This window comes from Sturnus vulgaris, chromosome 5 (assembly GCF_052056855.1).
Source record: "Sturnus vulgaris isolate bStuVul1 chromosome 5, bStuVul1.hap1, whole genome shotgun sequence".
In the NCBI taxonomy this organism is placed as follows: domain Eukaryota; kingdom Metazoa; phylum Chordata; class Aves; order Passeriformes; family Sturnidae; genus Sturnus; species Sturnus vulgaris.
This window is the reverse complement of record NC_142247.1, coordinates 46,084,848-46,099,884: the sequence shown is the minus strand read 5'-3', so window position 1 is coordinate 46,099,884 and position 15,037 is coordinate 46,084,848. Positions and strand designations below refer to the sequence as shown.

Genomic DNA, 15,037 nt, shown 5'->3' with positions numbered 1-15,037 from the left:
CAACAGGTATCTAGCTGACTCTGTAACCTTCTTACTCTTTTTATAACGTTCTGTCAGGAACCTAAATATCTCATAAAATTCATTTCGACTTTAAGGACAATAAAAGTTTTAACTTACATTGGGAATTTAAGTCACTATCTGTGGGATTTAAAACTCACTCTGATAAACATTTTGATGATGTGACCCTGAAGTATGACGATTAGGAACTCCTTCCTCTCCGAAGGAAAATGAAAGAGAAACAGGAACCAAAAAATACAAAACCCAAAACCCAGAGATGAAAATATCCTTTCCTAATCATGTAACAATAGCTATCTCCTAAGACTCTGTAAAATGTCACAGGTACCCAAACCCATGTCTTAGAACATGTTGGGGTTTGCAACTCACAAGAACTGTAGCAAGAAACACTGACAATTTTTGGCTCCTTGATGGATTCGAATTTTAACAGGCCAGGAAGCAGTGCTGTTGATTTAAAAAGGGGACATGGATGGATATGTTTGTAGTTCCAGTGAAAACTGGTTGCTATTGCTAGGGGTACATTCCAGCATACTTGTATAGTTCTCATCTAACTCCTAGCAACATTCCTGGGGGCTGGTTTGCTATATGCTCTCCAATTATGTAAATAATGATCTTGAATCTGAAGATTATGTACTTGTTACTTTTATGCCTGCAATTATATGAGAAGCAGAACAAGATGTGTTTCAAGGTGCATATATAGATTATTATGCCTCCAGTCTCTCATTCTGACCCATAAGAAATTGAAAACTCTTCGCAATTCCTCCTGAGAGCTGTTGAGAAAAGGCATCCATGCATGCCTAAAATCCTCTCCAATTTCTACCAGATATGTAACCCTCAGAATGTAAATTTGTATACATTAAATATCGCTTCCAACTACTAATAGGAACCTATTACAAAATACTTCAGGATTTAAACTTAAATGAAATAGTAATTGAAGTGTTCCACAACAAATCCCACACCTTAAACAAACAAACAAACAAACAAAAGCAGAGGAAGAATAAAAACTGAAAATGAATGGCATAAAAAAAGCTTGTGGCAGCAGGGCATGCCCTCAATTTTTACAGCCACATATTTAGAAAGATCTGCATAACTAATGCAATGATTGTTAAATCATGACCATAAAAGTCTTGTAACCCCTCGTGCCATCACACTTCACCTTCATGAATTATGCCATGATCACATTATGTTGTGAAAGTATTCTTAAATAACTGGCAATGTAAACTTTATAGCAACCTATATATTTTTATTCCCAAGTGACATTCTAAAAGATTTATTAAAATTTACATTTATAAAACTCTCAAATGATCCAACTGGATTAAAGAGAAAAAATCCCACTAAAATTAAGTGTGCTACTCTTTTTCCATGAAAAACACAACCGTCAATCTACCTGGTTCTCATGAGTCTCCCACAAAGGGACAGGTTTTTCAAGCCTTGCCCATGTATAGCGGAAAGGTGCAGGACTGGACATTCTCTATCCTGGTCCATTGTAGGGCATTCAGAGCAGTGTGGGTCTCTTAAGTCGGCTGTTACTGCTGTCACAAACACGGGTATAACTATAGTAACAGAGCAGAGAACTCTGCGAATGTGTAATAAATTACTGCACAACTAAGCCTTGTCCTAACTTCTATTTAGAGATTTGTTTACTCATAGCAGCTTGTCATCCCCAGGGCCTTCTGACTTGAAGAAACTTTTAGGTGGGCTGCAGTGCTTATGTGACTGTCCTACTTAAATGCCACATCACTGGCCTTGTTTAGAGTCTTTGCAAGATAACACAGACAAGACTTTCTTGAAGGAAAAATATCTGAAAAATTTAACAACGCAAGTTACAGCTGTGTCCAAGATCCATAGGAGGATTAACTTTGAGGATTTCATCCTTTGTTGAATAGCTAAAACATAGCATAATTGATCAACTATTTTTTGCATTGACTTTACTATTCAAATCAATTACTATAGTAGTGTAACACTACTAGTGTTTCTCATATGCAGAGGAGAACATGTAAGAGCTGGACTTCTACTGATACCACAGCATTACAGACTCAGTATCCTCCTGCGACCCCAAAGAATGCATTAGAAGCTAACATGTCAATAGATGAGCAGTGAAAAATGGCTGATAGGATTAAAAATAAAAAATGCACTTACAGACAAATGCTATGCAAAAATATGTGCTTTACAGAAGAAATAAGAACAAATAAGCAACAAAAACTACAAGAAAGCAAAACCTCAGTTCCTCTGTAATGTATTCTCACAATTCCATAGTGACTGGCCTTAGAAACTGCTGGCTGGCTCTGGTTTTATTATGACCATGGGGAATCTTTTAAACACAGCAGAAGCGCTGTAATGTGCTCAGTTCTTTCAGAGTGGACTTCTGAGCATTGCTATCTAGAGCAAATGATTTACAGAGCAGTTCTCACCTCCCTGCCATGGAGGAACTGAGCTGCTGTGGATTGCACAAAGATGGACAAGCCAAAAGAGAGGTGGAACTTGCACGCAGACTGGAAAAAATGCACTGACACAGCCACACTCTTTCCATCCCAGTGAATGCTTAGCAATATGCAAAGCAGAACAGTCTGAACAGATCTACTCTGGCTTGGGAAATGACTGACTGATAGGCAATCCATTCTTTGAATCCCAGAGAATGTCAAATGAGGCTCTTTAGTCTTCACTGTAACTTGTTGCTCTCCCTCACTAAAATAACTGGACAGGTCATGGTGTAGATGTAAACATTAGAACTACCCAGGAGGTGCTATGGCAAGCTCTGCCTTCCCTAATGTGACAGCTGGTTGAGTTTACCAGCAATCTGGTTTTGACTATTTAACTATTAATTCTATTCCCTAATGGGCACGGGAAGAGTTGAAAAAGGAATTTGAAAATCACTTCAGTAACAGTGTAACAAACTCTTCCAGCACTGTTTGAAGAAAACATTCTTTTATAAATTTCAGATGAGATAGTTATGCTGCTTAGCATCTATTCAGCTCATTTTAGCATTGGACAAATATCTTTACCCTTATGTTCCCCTACATCTACCAGAAAAATGTCTCTTCTGTCTAGAATATATGTGTATTAATTAAGGTAATGTGCAATTTTTTTCTGCGTCTTCCCCCTCCTCCACCCATTCATTCATTGCACATTTTTGAGCAAATGCTGTTACCACCTACAGGAGCTTTTGAAGTCCTTCTTTTTCATCCTCCGCCTCATCATTGTCCCACGTGGGCTGGTGGAGTAGAGGCTGCGAGGTAAGGTCCCCATGTTCAGGGAACTCAGGCTGTATGCACTCATGGAGGTAGGAGAGAAGGATGAAGACACCAGAGCTGCTGTAAAAAATCAAACACTTGGAATACAGCACTCAGTCTTCACAGAAGAGTGCAGCACATGGCTGTAACTCATCAATCAATCAAACATTATATGTATAGGCTATGTATGATCCACAGGAATGGTTTGTGCATTTCCAGTAACAAAGAAATTAAACCACACAGGTGACCCTAGGAAAAGGTAAAGCCAGCATTTCATGACAATACTTGCTGGAAGCTAACAAAGATAATGTAGATACAAAAGATATATTCATAGTATACAGCTTACTTTAAACAGAGCATGTTAAATTAAATTTTTCAACACATATTCCCAAGCTAATGCACATCAATATATCTAGATACAGTGATTTTAGAAATGCCTTTTCTAAAAAAATAGGTAATTTCTGACAAAGATTTGTAAGCAATGCTTTGCCTTCAAAAATCGTGCTTTATATACACTTCTCTAATCCAATTGTATACTCATGCATAGAAGAGCTGATTCATTCAGAATTTTCAAGTCTTTTGCTGTCTACAAAGGTTGCTTTGTTACAAAGAGGAAAAGTTGTAAAATGTCAGAAATAACCTTGGCATGGCTATGAAAAAGTGTAGCATCTGTAAAATTGAAAAGATTTTAGAGCCTAAAATGGGAAAATTATGAATGAAAGAAGAAGGGAGGGAGGAGGAGGAGGAAGAAAAGGAGAAGAGAGTATGTCAGCAGGAAAAAGTGTGGAACATTACGAAGGCTGTTTTGAGGAGGCGCTTTCTGGAATTTCAAGGCTGGCATCCTGCAATGGTCAGGGTGGTAGGTGTTATAATGGTGGTAGGTGAGGAGGCTGCTGTGGCTGTTGGCACACGAATCCCAGGTCAGTTGCCTGTTGCTTCTTTCAACCTTCACTGCCCGCATGAAGGGATGATGGAAAATCAGAAAACAAAAGGACCAGAGAAGAGGTAAAAATAACTGAATTGCACAAACAAAACCAAAAAAACCCACAAACCAACAGTGAAAGAAAGAAAATAAATTGAAAAAAAATTGAAAATAAAATAAAATAAATTGAAAATAAATTGAAAATAAAATAAAATAAAATAAAATAAAATAAAATAAAATAAAATAATAAATAACCTGGTCTTGTCTCCTTATCAGGAGGTTCTAACTTATGGAACAGAAATAAATTTTTTCTCAGAAAAAATGTTTCTGATTGAGTTTTTTTCCTTTTTTTGTATTTGTTTCAAAAATGATTACTGAATCAATTTCTAATCTCCCTCTGGCTTAGGGGCTGCAAAACTGCAAACTTTCTCAGAAAATACTAAGATACTACATATGACCACTAACTGAAGTTAATAACTGTCTGCTTGCATTAATCTATTTTAAAAGACCAACCAGATACTTTACATGTCACTGCCTAGAATGGAGATGCTTCTCTGCCATTTCAATTTACTGTATTGACATTTTAATTTTGCCACAATCTATTGCTGGCATTATGCTAATCTATGCAGTAAATGACTTCCCCATGCCAGCAGCAGGAAAACTCTATCCTGAAACATGGTTAATAAAAAAAAGAGGTCTTATTGATTAGGTGGATGTGCAATTTTATGTTTTTGTTTTGTGTTTTTTTTCTTTTTCTTAACTTGATCTTCCAAACTTTAAAATGATCCTTCACTGGAGGAAACTAGAGACCATATTTGATTATTTAATTGCGGGTTCTACGCATGTGGAATCTGTGATGTGCCAAAAGTGAAGATTTTCACTAGGTATTTACTAAGAGAAAGGGAAGCATTTCAATTGTCAAATCTTAAAGGAAAGGAATTGAAATTTCCCTTAATTAAACACAGTATATCTCATCATTAAATTAAGCATGACTGCATACTTGCTGAACCATAAAGGCACAGTTGAAACTGGGAAGTATTCACTTCTTTTTTTGTCTTAAAACACCAATGGATTCACCCATACTATAGAATAATGGAATGGTTTAGATTTGGAGGGACCTTAAAGACCATCTTGTTCAAATTGTGCTGCTATGGGAAGGGACACCTTTAACTAGACCAGATGGCTCAGGGCCCCATTCAACCTGGTCTTCAACACTTCCAGGAATGAGGCAGCCAAAACGTCTCTGGGCAATCTGTCCAAGAGCCTTATCACCCTTGCAGTGAAGAATTTCTTTCCTAATATCTAATCTAAACCTGTTTCTAAATCTGTTATATTGTTATTATATTTATAATCACATTATATTTATATTTATACAGAATAATTTGCTATCCTTGTCCTATGAGCTGTATCACCTTTGTCCCTCTGCTACTTGCTATATCTATAATGGCTGCAGACTTGTCTGCCCCCATGCTGGCCTTTAATAGGAACCTAAAGCCTTGAGGATTTAGGTTAGACCTACACCTTGTGATCATTCCCTGAAATAAAATGAGGGGGGAAAAGGGCAGCTACCACAGCAAGCCCAGTGCCCTGGCAGAAGGAAAGCTTTGTATCCCATGAACACTGATGTGCTAATTGCCTGACTGTACTATCCCTTCTGACTCAAAAACAATGCCTATCTCTAGAGGGTAGATCTATGGAGTGCACAGGAGGGAAGAGACAGGGAAAGGGGAGCACAGGGGCTCACCATGTCCCTGCAGCCTGGTGGAGTGGTGGAGACCCTGCAGGCCCTGGAACTGTCTGACCTGACCCTGTGTCTTCAGTCAGATTGCCCTGGATTTGCATCCCTCCCTGAGAACACACTTTGTGCCCTGGCATGCACTTGAATCAAAATAATTATTTTTTTGCCCCAATATTAGATATCACAAGTAAGGGAGGGATGCAATGTCAGCACCAAGCTGGGTCTGAGCCCCTGGGTTCCTCACCCACTGGCACCACCACCCTCAGGAACTTTGGAAAATTCTGCTAGCCAGAAAAGTCCCAGAAACACCAGAAGCAGCTGGGTACGATATTATGTGTCTTAGAGACTTAGCATGTCTTCTCAGATGAAACTGCCTTCAATTACATGCACAGACAGTGAGATTTCTTAACTTTAACTATGGTGAAAAAATTAAAATCTGATAAGAACAATGTGGCCAGGTGGATTTTCATTATTTTCAAGCTTCTGTGAGCCTTGTTTAATTAGAAAGACTGCTTCCAGCAGGAAATTATCTGCTAGTCCTTGAGATTGTCTCTTAATGTTTTATTCTCATGCTGAGATTAGAGATAAAAATGTCCTACAAAGTGGGAAAGTACACAAATTCAGGTTGTTCAGCTTGTAGAAGCATAGTCCTAATTCAACAAAAGTTCTGCAAAAGAAAATATTTTTGTATGTAACCATAGTAATTTAGTAGTAATTTCAGCTATTCCAGTACAGGGTTGTGTATAGTAAACATAAAACTAATGGGGCAGCAGAAGAAATGAATGTCAACAGAACAGTATAAAGGAAAAAAAAAACCATGAAAAAGAATCCTATCTTTTATAGAGCTCTTCACTTTATTTTAGGGCTAAAATTTCTGTTTATTTTATATACTGACTTCCTGCCCGTTTTAAATTCCTAATATATTCCTACAAGACCAATAATTGAACTCAGCAGATACAGCCCTAATGACTCAGCTTATTCCAGACATATTAAGGGAGATTTTCACTCTGCAGCCTCTAGGTCCTACCACACCCAATGAAAGGTTGTTTCTAAGAGGGGACTTGCTTCCATAAAGCTTGTTGTATCTTGAATTGGTCATGATATTGTGGTAGCACCACATGGTGAGGGACTGAAAAGGGCTGTAAACATCCTAGGTATTCTGCCTTACTGAAGAAAGCAACTTCATTACTTTAGGAATACTTTCCCCCAGAAGATGCTCTTATATATCATCTTTTGAAGATCACTAAATATGATTTTGTAACAGACAGTTCTTAATTCTGGCCTAGCAAAAGCATTGCTTTTTCTAAGCATCTACACCGGTTACTAGAAAATTAACAGCATCAATCCATTATAAATGTTGGTTAACAAACCAACTGCTTCAAGCAATACAATCATCTACATAAATCATTGGCCCCAGCATTTGTCTTCCCAAAAGTAACAGTCTTCAAAATTCTTGAACCATCCAGAAATTAATTGCATGACGTCTTTGTTTCAAAAAAAGAGAAAGATCTGTTTGCAATGTACTGTCATAACTGAAAGGAATGGAAGTACATTGCAAATTTGGCCTCCATCTCATTCTGCTTGTGCAGTATCACCCTCTGCTCCTTGTGGTTCTAACTAGCTTAAGCAGAAAAGGGAATGAGTTGAGTACAGGGAGAACATGTAATTGCAAAGATTACTTGTTGTTCCCCCTGGTCTAGGAGAAATTAACACCTCCTCTATCACAAGTTCGGTATTCCCTACTCTGAGAAACTGTCTAGAATACCACTTATCAAGGGGCAATATGGATGTTGCATGGATGTCCCAGAACATTTACCATCACTGACATTTCGAGATCTCAGAAATCTCGTCTTGGTCTAAAGGAGGCAGAAACACAGGCTCATAAAAATTTTACCACTGGTTCATGATGCAACACATGTACATACTCTTTGTGTATTTGATGTTACTGTTTTGATGTCTATCAACATGTGCTATTTTAGACTGAATTTATGGATTACTGTGAATTAGCCACTTTCTCACGATTAGTTAGAAGACAAGACAGGCAGACTCCATCTTCAAATACTATTTTTGACTAAGACATTTTATATACATTTGATTTGAGAATGGAAAGTCATTCTACTCAAGCATGTTGATATGAAGGAAGTATTGCAGTGAAAAGGTCTGCAATCTAGAGAACTGTTTCCAAACAATTTTCATAAGCATTGTCAGTGAACCCATGAAGCCATCTCAGAAGCACTTTAAAAGATGATGGCAATGAATAATAATGCCATTAACAAGAGAAAATATGGGAGGGGTTTCTGTATTTTAGAGGAGAACAGGTGTTATTAATGAAGTGACCATAACTATAAAGTCAATATGCTGAAAATAAGTTGGCTGTGGTACTACTTCTCAACTCTAAATTTAAGAAACAATGTAGAAATTAATTCACTGAAGTATCTCATAGCACCCCCAACAACTGCAACAGTAGAGTCAAGAGGTGTCCTTATGTAAATCTGCAAGTTTGTAGACCTATTTCTTAGCAAAACATTTCCCTTTCTGGCCATAGGAATCTCAGAGGGTTCATTAAGACCAAGAAAATACAGAGCTGCTCAGAAACTGCAGAAGCATAACCTGGGGAGCTGAAACAACATTTACAGACAAAACTGTGACAATAGTTTTGACCATTCAGTATGGGCAGGCAAAGTAAAAGAAAGAAAGAGAGAAGGAGGTTATTTGGTGGTACAGATCCTCTTACCATGCTCTGGGCCTTTCAGTGCTAGTCGTGTCTGGTGGTGGGGAAGGATCTCCAGTTTGACATTATCCACTGCATTAGCCAAAAACTGTGTTGCTTCTGCCAGGGTACAGTACTCCATGCTGGTGCCATCAATAGATAGAATATGGTCTCCTACATGTAATGCCCCACATCTATATAAAAGGGAAAAAACTTGGTTTGATCAGGTATGCTCTTTGTTTGCACAATGAGTTCTTCTGCCTTCAAACTGGGCATGAAAACTATGAATGTGTTCTCTCTTTTTTGAGAGACATTTGTGTTTTGTAGGCACTGTCACTGGTCATACTTTATCTCTATTAGTAGAAACCTTAAAAACAATTCCGTTAATACAGTATATGCCAAGACATCACTCACAGAACTGCAATGGGGTAGCTGACTCTAAAAATATGTGTGAATGGCAGCAGGATAAAATGAGAAGAGCTTAAGAAGACTCGAATAACTTGGTCACATATCCCTCACACAAGCACCCAGTTCATCATTTTTTGAGTTATAGTTCAAACATTTATTAGTACAAAAGCTGTAAATGATGATGAAATTATGCAGTAGTCAAACAAATAATGAAACCAGGGCTAGCATGGTGACTCTAGGAGTGGGGTGGGGAGGGGGTTATCTGCTAAACTTGCTGCACTCAAGACTGGCTACTGGATGAGTTGAGAAATGCAAACACAGCAGTTAGCATCCCGACGTACCAGTCAAGTGGACAGCTCCTTTAATTGGTTACCCCCTGTGAAATGGGAAAAAACAGAGGGAGAAAATTAAAGCATCCTGCACCATTGAACTGGAGTACACTCCTGGATCAATGGCCGCCACTCTCAAAGTTTCTACTGTAGGGAAAAGCCCACAGAGGAGCTGTAGACTCACTGCTACAAGTGGGTGCTACCAAAAGCACCATTGCTAAAGAGGAATTACAAGGTAAAGTGACTGGGGACATGCAGGAGGAATTTGCTGTTGAAACATAGTATTTAAAAAAAACAAAAACAAGTGGTATGAATATAGAAATATATTGTATATGTATAAACACACACACACATACACACACATGCACCCCAGAGAAGATCCCACAACTCTGTTCCAGAGGTTCAGATCACTGGGGAAAAATATCTAGCTATAATTTTAATGGTTTAAATGGTTTTATTTAAAGGTTTAAATGAAGTGGAAATATTATAGCAAAACAATTTAGAAATACAGAAACCAGTCTTCCTTATACCTCACTTGTATTCTAAAATATCAGTAAAAGAATCCAGACATAAGGAGTTCCATTTCACTGTGCCACAAGAATCAGTGATATATTTTAAAAGAACACTTCAATGTTGCAAAGCCTCAAAATTTACTTCCCTTGACAGCTGTTCCATATGGTGTGCTTACTTCAAGAATTCCAGTGGGTTACAGGTTTTTGTTTTTAAATACTAATCTCTGCTGCAGCGTTACATTTAATAGCCAGAGCAGACCTCTAAACTCCTGTGCTGCATAGTGCAAGCAGCCAGTCACATATGACATGGGGGCTGGCTTATGTCACCCAATACTAAATGAATGAGCTAAAGTAGATGGCATCCTGGAAGTCTTAGACTCGGCAGTCTGGAACAGCGATATGTATGACAAAGTGCTGGTTTTAAGACATGCAACCTTGAGAGGACCTGGGTCCGTCGATTTTCTCAGAAAAGGGAAGGGTTCCTTTAAAACCAGGCCAAACAGAAAAAGAAGTAAAATGGATGCATGGACTTTCAGTGTCAGTCCTCTGTCACACTCACCTGTCTGCAATACTTGCAGATTTGATTTTGTCTATGACAATGACCTGTTTGTTGCAGCACATCGAGGTACTTAGTGCAACCCCAAGAGCAGCACCAGGAGTTTTGGCAACTTCGACTAGCAGTGGCCCAGAAGATGTTGCTACTGAATCTGTTAAAATTAGACAACAAAAGATCAGTATTATACCAATGTGGTATTTATACCATTTTCATGTTTTCCCCACATAAAATCTCCATGGCTATTTTATTTCTCTAACCAGGTAACATTCCACTTCAAGAAATACTGGAATAGCATAATTTAAGGTGTCAATAATCAGCTCTTGGTGTTGAAAATGATAAAAGCAAGAGGAAGTTTGTAAATCTGGGATGTCTGAAAGTTTCAGAGTGTGTCAGAATCAGAGATGGACAAGATGAGGGAAACAGGATGTGTTAGTGAATCATTCTCTTGAACAATTTAAGACAAATATTACCTGGAATTTAAACAGACATGCTGGAAAAACAGAATTATCTTTAAAAGTAGAAAATTATCTGAAAAAATGAGTAAGTGTATAGGTTAGAGAAGGAAGCTAAATTTTCACAAAAGAAGATAAAGGTCTCTAGACAGCAGCTATTATAATCAAATGAAGAAGATTAAGAAAGGGTCAACAAGAAATCCTTCACAAAAAGAAAGGAGAAAATAGTGAAAGTGCAGGAAGCATGACACGTAGAAGTAGTAGAAGTTCAAGTAAAATACATGTGAGGAGGTTCAGAAGATTCTTATCCTGCATAAAATACTGCCTTACAACAGAACATAGTAAATGATCAACACTGAATACAGAAAACAGGAGCAACAGTCATGACCGATGACTGTGGTGAGAACTACCCAAGAGAATGAGTGCTAGACACAGTAAAGCAAAAAGACAGCAGGCTTCTTCCTAAATGCCAAAACAAACCAGGCAGTGATCTGGGTGAAGTACATTCTGGAGACTGGCTGAGACCTCCTACTTACCCATTGATCAATAACTCAGTGCAGTGAAATACAGTAAGAGAAGATGTCCTTTAAGAAGATAAAAAGACTGAGACAAAGTGCTATCAGAAGCCTTTGGAGGCAGTTATAATCAGAATAAGAAAAAAACTGAATAAATGAAGACTTATACTGGATCAAAGTTAGAAAATGTCCTGCCAGCAAACAGAAGAGACTGGTATTCAAAATATACCGGAACCAACTGTGAAGATACAAAGACAACATTCAATTGCGATGTGTCTCAGAAGACACTAAGATTGAAGCTACATGAGAACAGCAGCTGGGCTTCCAAATATGGGAAGAGGACAGATATAAAATACTCCACTCAGTCTTAAATCTAAAAAATTAGTCAAAAAATGTAATATTGGCACAGAAGAGACAGTGAAACAGTATTAGCATACCAAACTAACAATCTATGATTGTAATTATACAAGAAATTGAACAAGAGAGTGATGAACATTCCGTGAAGGTGCTCTTCCTCATTAGAGCATAATGTAGGTAAACTGCATGTTGAAATGGAGTGAAAAAAGGTTGGATGAAATAACATACAATACCAGAAAAGTGTCAGTTAATTATTATAGAACTCCTTTTTTCCCCACATCTTGTAATGATTTTTATATTCCTGTTGGTTTTCTTTCTTTTCAAGTTCGAAATGTGAGGGTTTGAAGGCAAGATTTGGCAATTTTGAAAGTAGTCATTAAATATGAGTGAACAATTTCTGTGCACAACTAGGGCTGAATTTTTAAAAGCTCAACTTTCATGGGCACTACCAAAATAAGCTGCTCCTCAAACCTGAACTGATCTTTAAATTCTGAGCCAAAAGAATAGAGTACACCCAGTAGCATTTTTACCTGGAGTTTTAAGCACTAAGTAGCTTTAAAGCTGGATGAACTGCCCTCAGCAGCTACCTGTCTTTCTCTTACTTACTAAAGAAGGACTTTATCACAACGAAATTTCTGTCTTAGATGATTTGGTGAAAGGTCTAAGTAAGGCAGGATGTATGCAGTGCCTTACAGACAGGCAAATAAGTATGTGCAGCAGAGCAGAATTTAAGTATTCCCTATTCCCACTCCTGCACTGAGAAACGATTATTTTAATCTTGAACATTCCAGTGGTTTCTGGAGCTACACACAAGTTTCATATTTACAAATCTGTGGGAGGAAGACTCAAACAGTGTTCGTCATCAGTACCTTGACAAAGGTTTTAACTCATGTTGATCCAGAAAATGGCAAAGCCCAACTTGCACAAGTTCTTTCTGCAATGGTTGCCTTAAGGAGAGGAATGCAAATATCTGTTGAGAATGTGTAAATCTTTCAAGCTGCCGATCCTTTTTCCAGTTACTTGGGAAACTGCATAAGCACAAGCAGCTTATGCCTGAGTGTTATTTCCCAGGTGCCTGTTGAAATACACTGGGAATGCAAACCAAGGCAGACAGGATGAATAAATAACTACATTAGAGGAACCAAAGAGAAGAAATGGAATGGGTCTAACAGTGCAAGAGAAGCACAAGGAAGAGAAATCAGAAGGCAAGAATCAAGCACACATTCTCTGACAAAGAAGAATTAGTTTTTCATGTTGAAATAAAGCATGGATATGAGAAATGAATCATACAGGTATAAATTATTCATGTGTGAAGATGTTTCAGTCAATAAGATATTTACACCATGACTGAAGCACTTGCACCATATGTTGATTTATTGACTATGTAATTACATAAGATACACTGATGAATATTTATATGAAAGGCACTCTAGATTTTTGATTTTGTTAATGATTTTTCTCATTTTAGAGTATTGCATCTCAATCACTACAAGATTAAAAACTCCCTAAGGAAGCAGCATTGCTTTCTGCATGCTAATACATTTCTTCAGCTAGGTAGCAGCACATCTTTTTTATTTGACAGATAAAATCATCGGCTAAAAGGGGTTTTATTCTGAATATTCTTTTATGATATGTATATACTGTATTTACTATAGTATAAATAGTATATAGTACAGTATTTAGAAATTTTTTTTATAAAATAAGCAGTGTTACCAACCTCCTTTGCCTCAAAAGATAATAATTTTGAAAATTGAAAAATGTATTTTTAAGCTGATAAAGATATCACATGACATGTGTTGCTTTATGTCTCCAAAAACGTATATATCTGTTAATCCTTACTGATCCTCATGGTATGTGAAATCTAGGTCAACAGCTGGTGGGTGGTGGAGGACAAAAAACAGTAGGATTCCCACAGGGGAGAAACCAAAAAGCAAGCTGCTTTTATTAGGCAGCAGAAGATCTACATGTGAAACAGTACCTTTAAATGCCCTAGAAAGGGAAAACCTTCAGTCATAGCTTGCAATCAAAAGTGATATTAAATTCACAGGAAACCAAACTTTTTTAGATATGGTGATTATTTTTTCCTTTCCAAAGCCTTCCTGCACTTAAAACTGGGAAGTACTGCTATTGAGCTTGTTCCTGTAGGAACACTGAGCTCTGTTGCTACTACCTGTGCTCTGCAGCTTCTCACTTCTCTAACTGCAAACTTCGGGGCACTCTTTTATTTTTTTCAAAGTCATGGCATCACGAGGTACAAATCATTTTTTTGAGGAGTTTAAAAGAGCTTGACACAGAGGAAGGATGTCAAGATAGATTTAGACTCTAAAGAGCCAGCTGGACCAGTTGAAACACACAGTTTCAGAGGACTGTTATTGACCTCTCCTGGATGCTGCTGTGCTTTATAGTGATGATGTGCCAAACAAGTGGATATCTTACTATCTCACAATAATTTTCCAAGCTTTTTCCTTCCCAATTAGGTGTTCACAGACTAAAAAGTTTTTCACTTTAAAACTGTATATAGCCAGCCCCTGTAGCCTTCTCTGCTGTGATTCTCTGACTGATAGTAGTCAAAAAAATCTGACAAAGTGCTGGTTCAGACCAGAAAAAAACACATAGGTCCTCAAACCTTGTAGTTCTTGCAATGCAAATTTTTAACACTTTTGTAGCAGTGCCTTCATAGATCTAGATGTCTCTCACTTATGTTAAAAACAGAAGACAATATTTCACAGAAATAGTTTTTCTTGATCAAAGAAGTGTGCTCTTGTACTCACACTTTTTTTGCTCCCTTCACACAAAATCTTTGCAGCTTACAGATAGCAAGTATGGCTGGCCAGTGGACTTGCTGATTTTAGAGGTCTTTTCCAACCATAATGATTCTATTATTCTAAGTAAAGTAATTTCTCCCTCAGGTAGGAGTGCCCTTTTCTCCATTCAGCTCTTGTTGGTACAGCTGAAACTTTATTTTCTTTCTCCTTTTCTGTAACCCTAATTTCTACACCCAGTTCCTACATGCCTTATGTTCAGACTAGTGGATCACAGAAGCATATCTTAGTGAAGTTAAAAAAGATTGTTAAGAACTGGAAAAACCCCTGAAATCTTTGAAACTCTTGCCTTTAAGAGCAAAAAGTTGGAACACTTACAGAAAATCATGGTTGAAGAAATCAGTTTCAATCCTCCATCACTCCCAAATGCCTTAGACTATACTTCTGCTTTCCTCTGCTCTCTCTGTTCTTTTTCAATTCACAAAAATCAATGATCCTTTTTCAGTACCCATTCAGCAATCATATATGTGA

The 15,037-nt window shown here is 37.6% G+C and overlaps 1 protein-coding gene across 12 annotated transcripts in view; it reads right to left on the bottom strand.

Annotated features, from left to right (window-relative positions):
* Nucleotides 1-15,037, bottom strand: part of GRIP1 (glutamate receptor interacting protein 1) — a 348,068-nt gene that overhangs the window by 39,931 nt on the left and 293,100 nt on the right. For 9 of the 12 annotated variants that reach the window (XM_088165626.1, XM_088165632.1, XM_088165628.1 and 6 more), the window contains 3 exons: nt 10,424-10,571; nt 8,640-8,809; nt 3,171-3,326 (listed from right to left, as the gene is read on the bottom strand). In XM_088165626.1, coding sequence (XP_088021752.1) covers nt 3,171-3,326; nt 8,640-8,809; nt 10,424-10,571 — 474 coding nt within the window. Of the gene's footprint in view, nt 1-3,170; nt 3,327-4,040; nt 4,197-8,639; nt 8,810-10,423; nt 10,572-15,037 lie in introns of all 12 variants that reach the window. The other 3 variants (XM_088165633.1, XM_088165622.1, XM_088165629.1) reach the window with 3 other exon arrangements.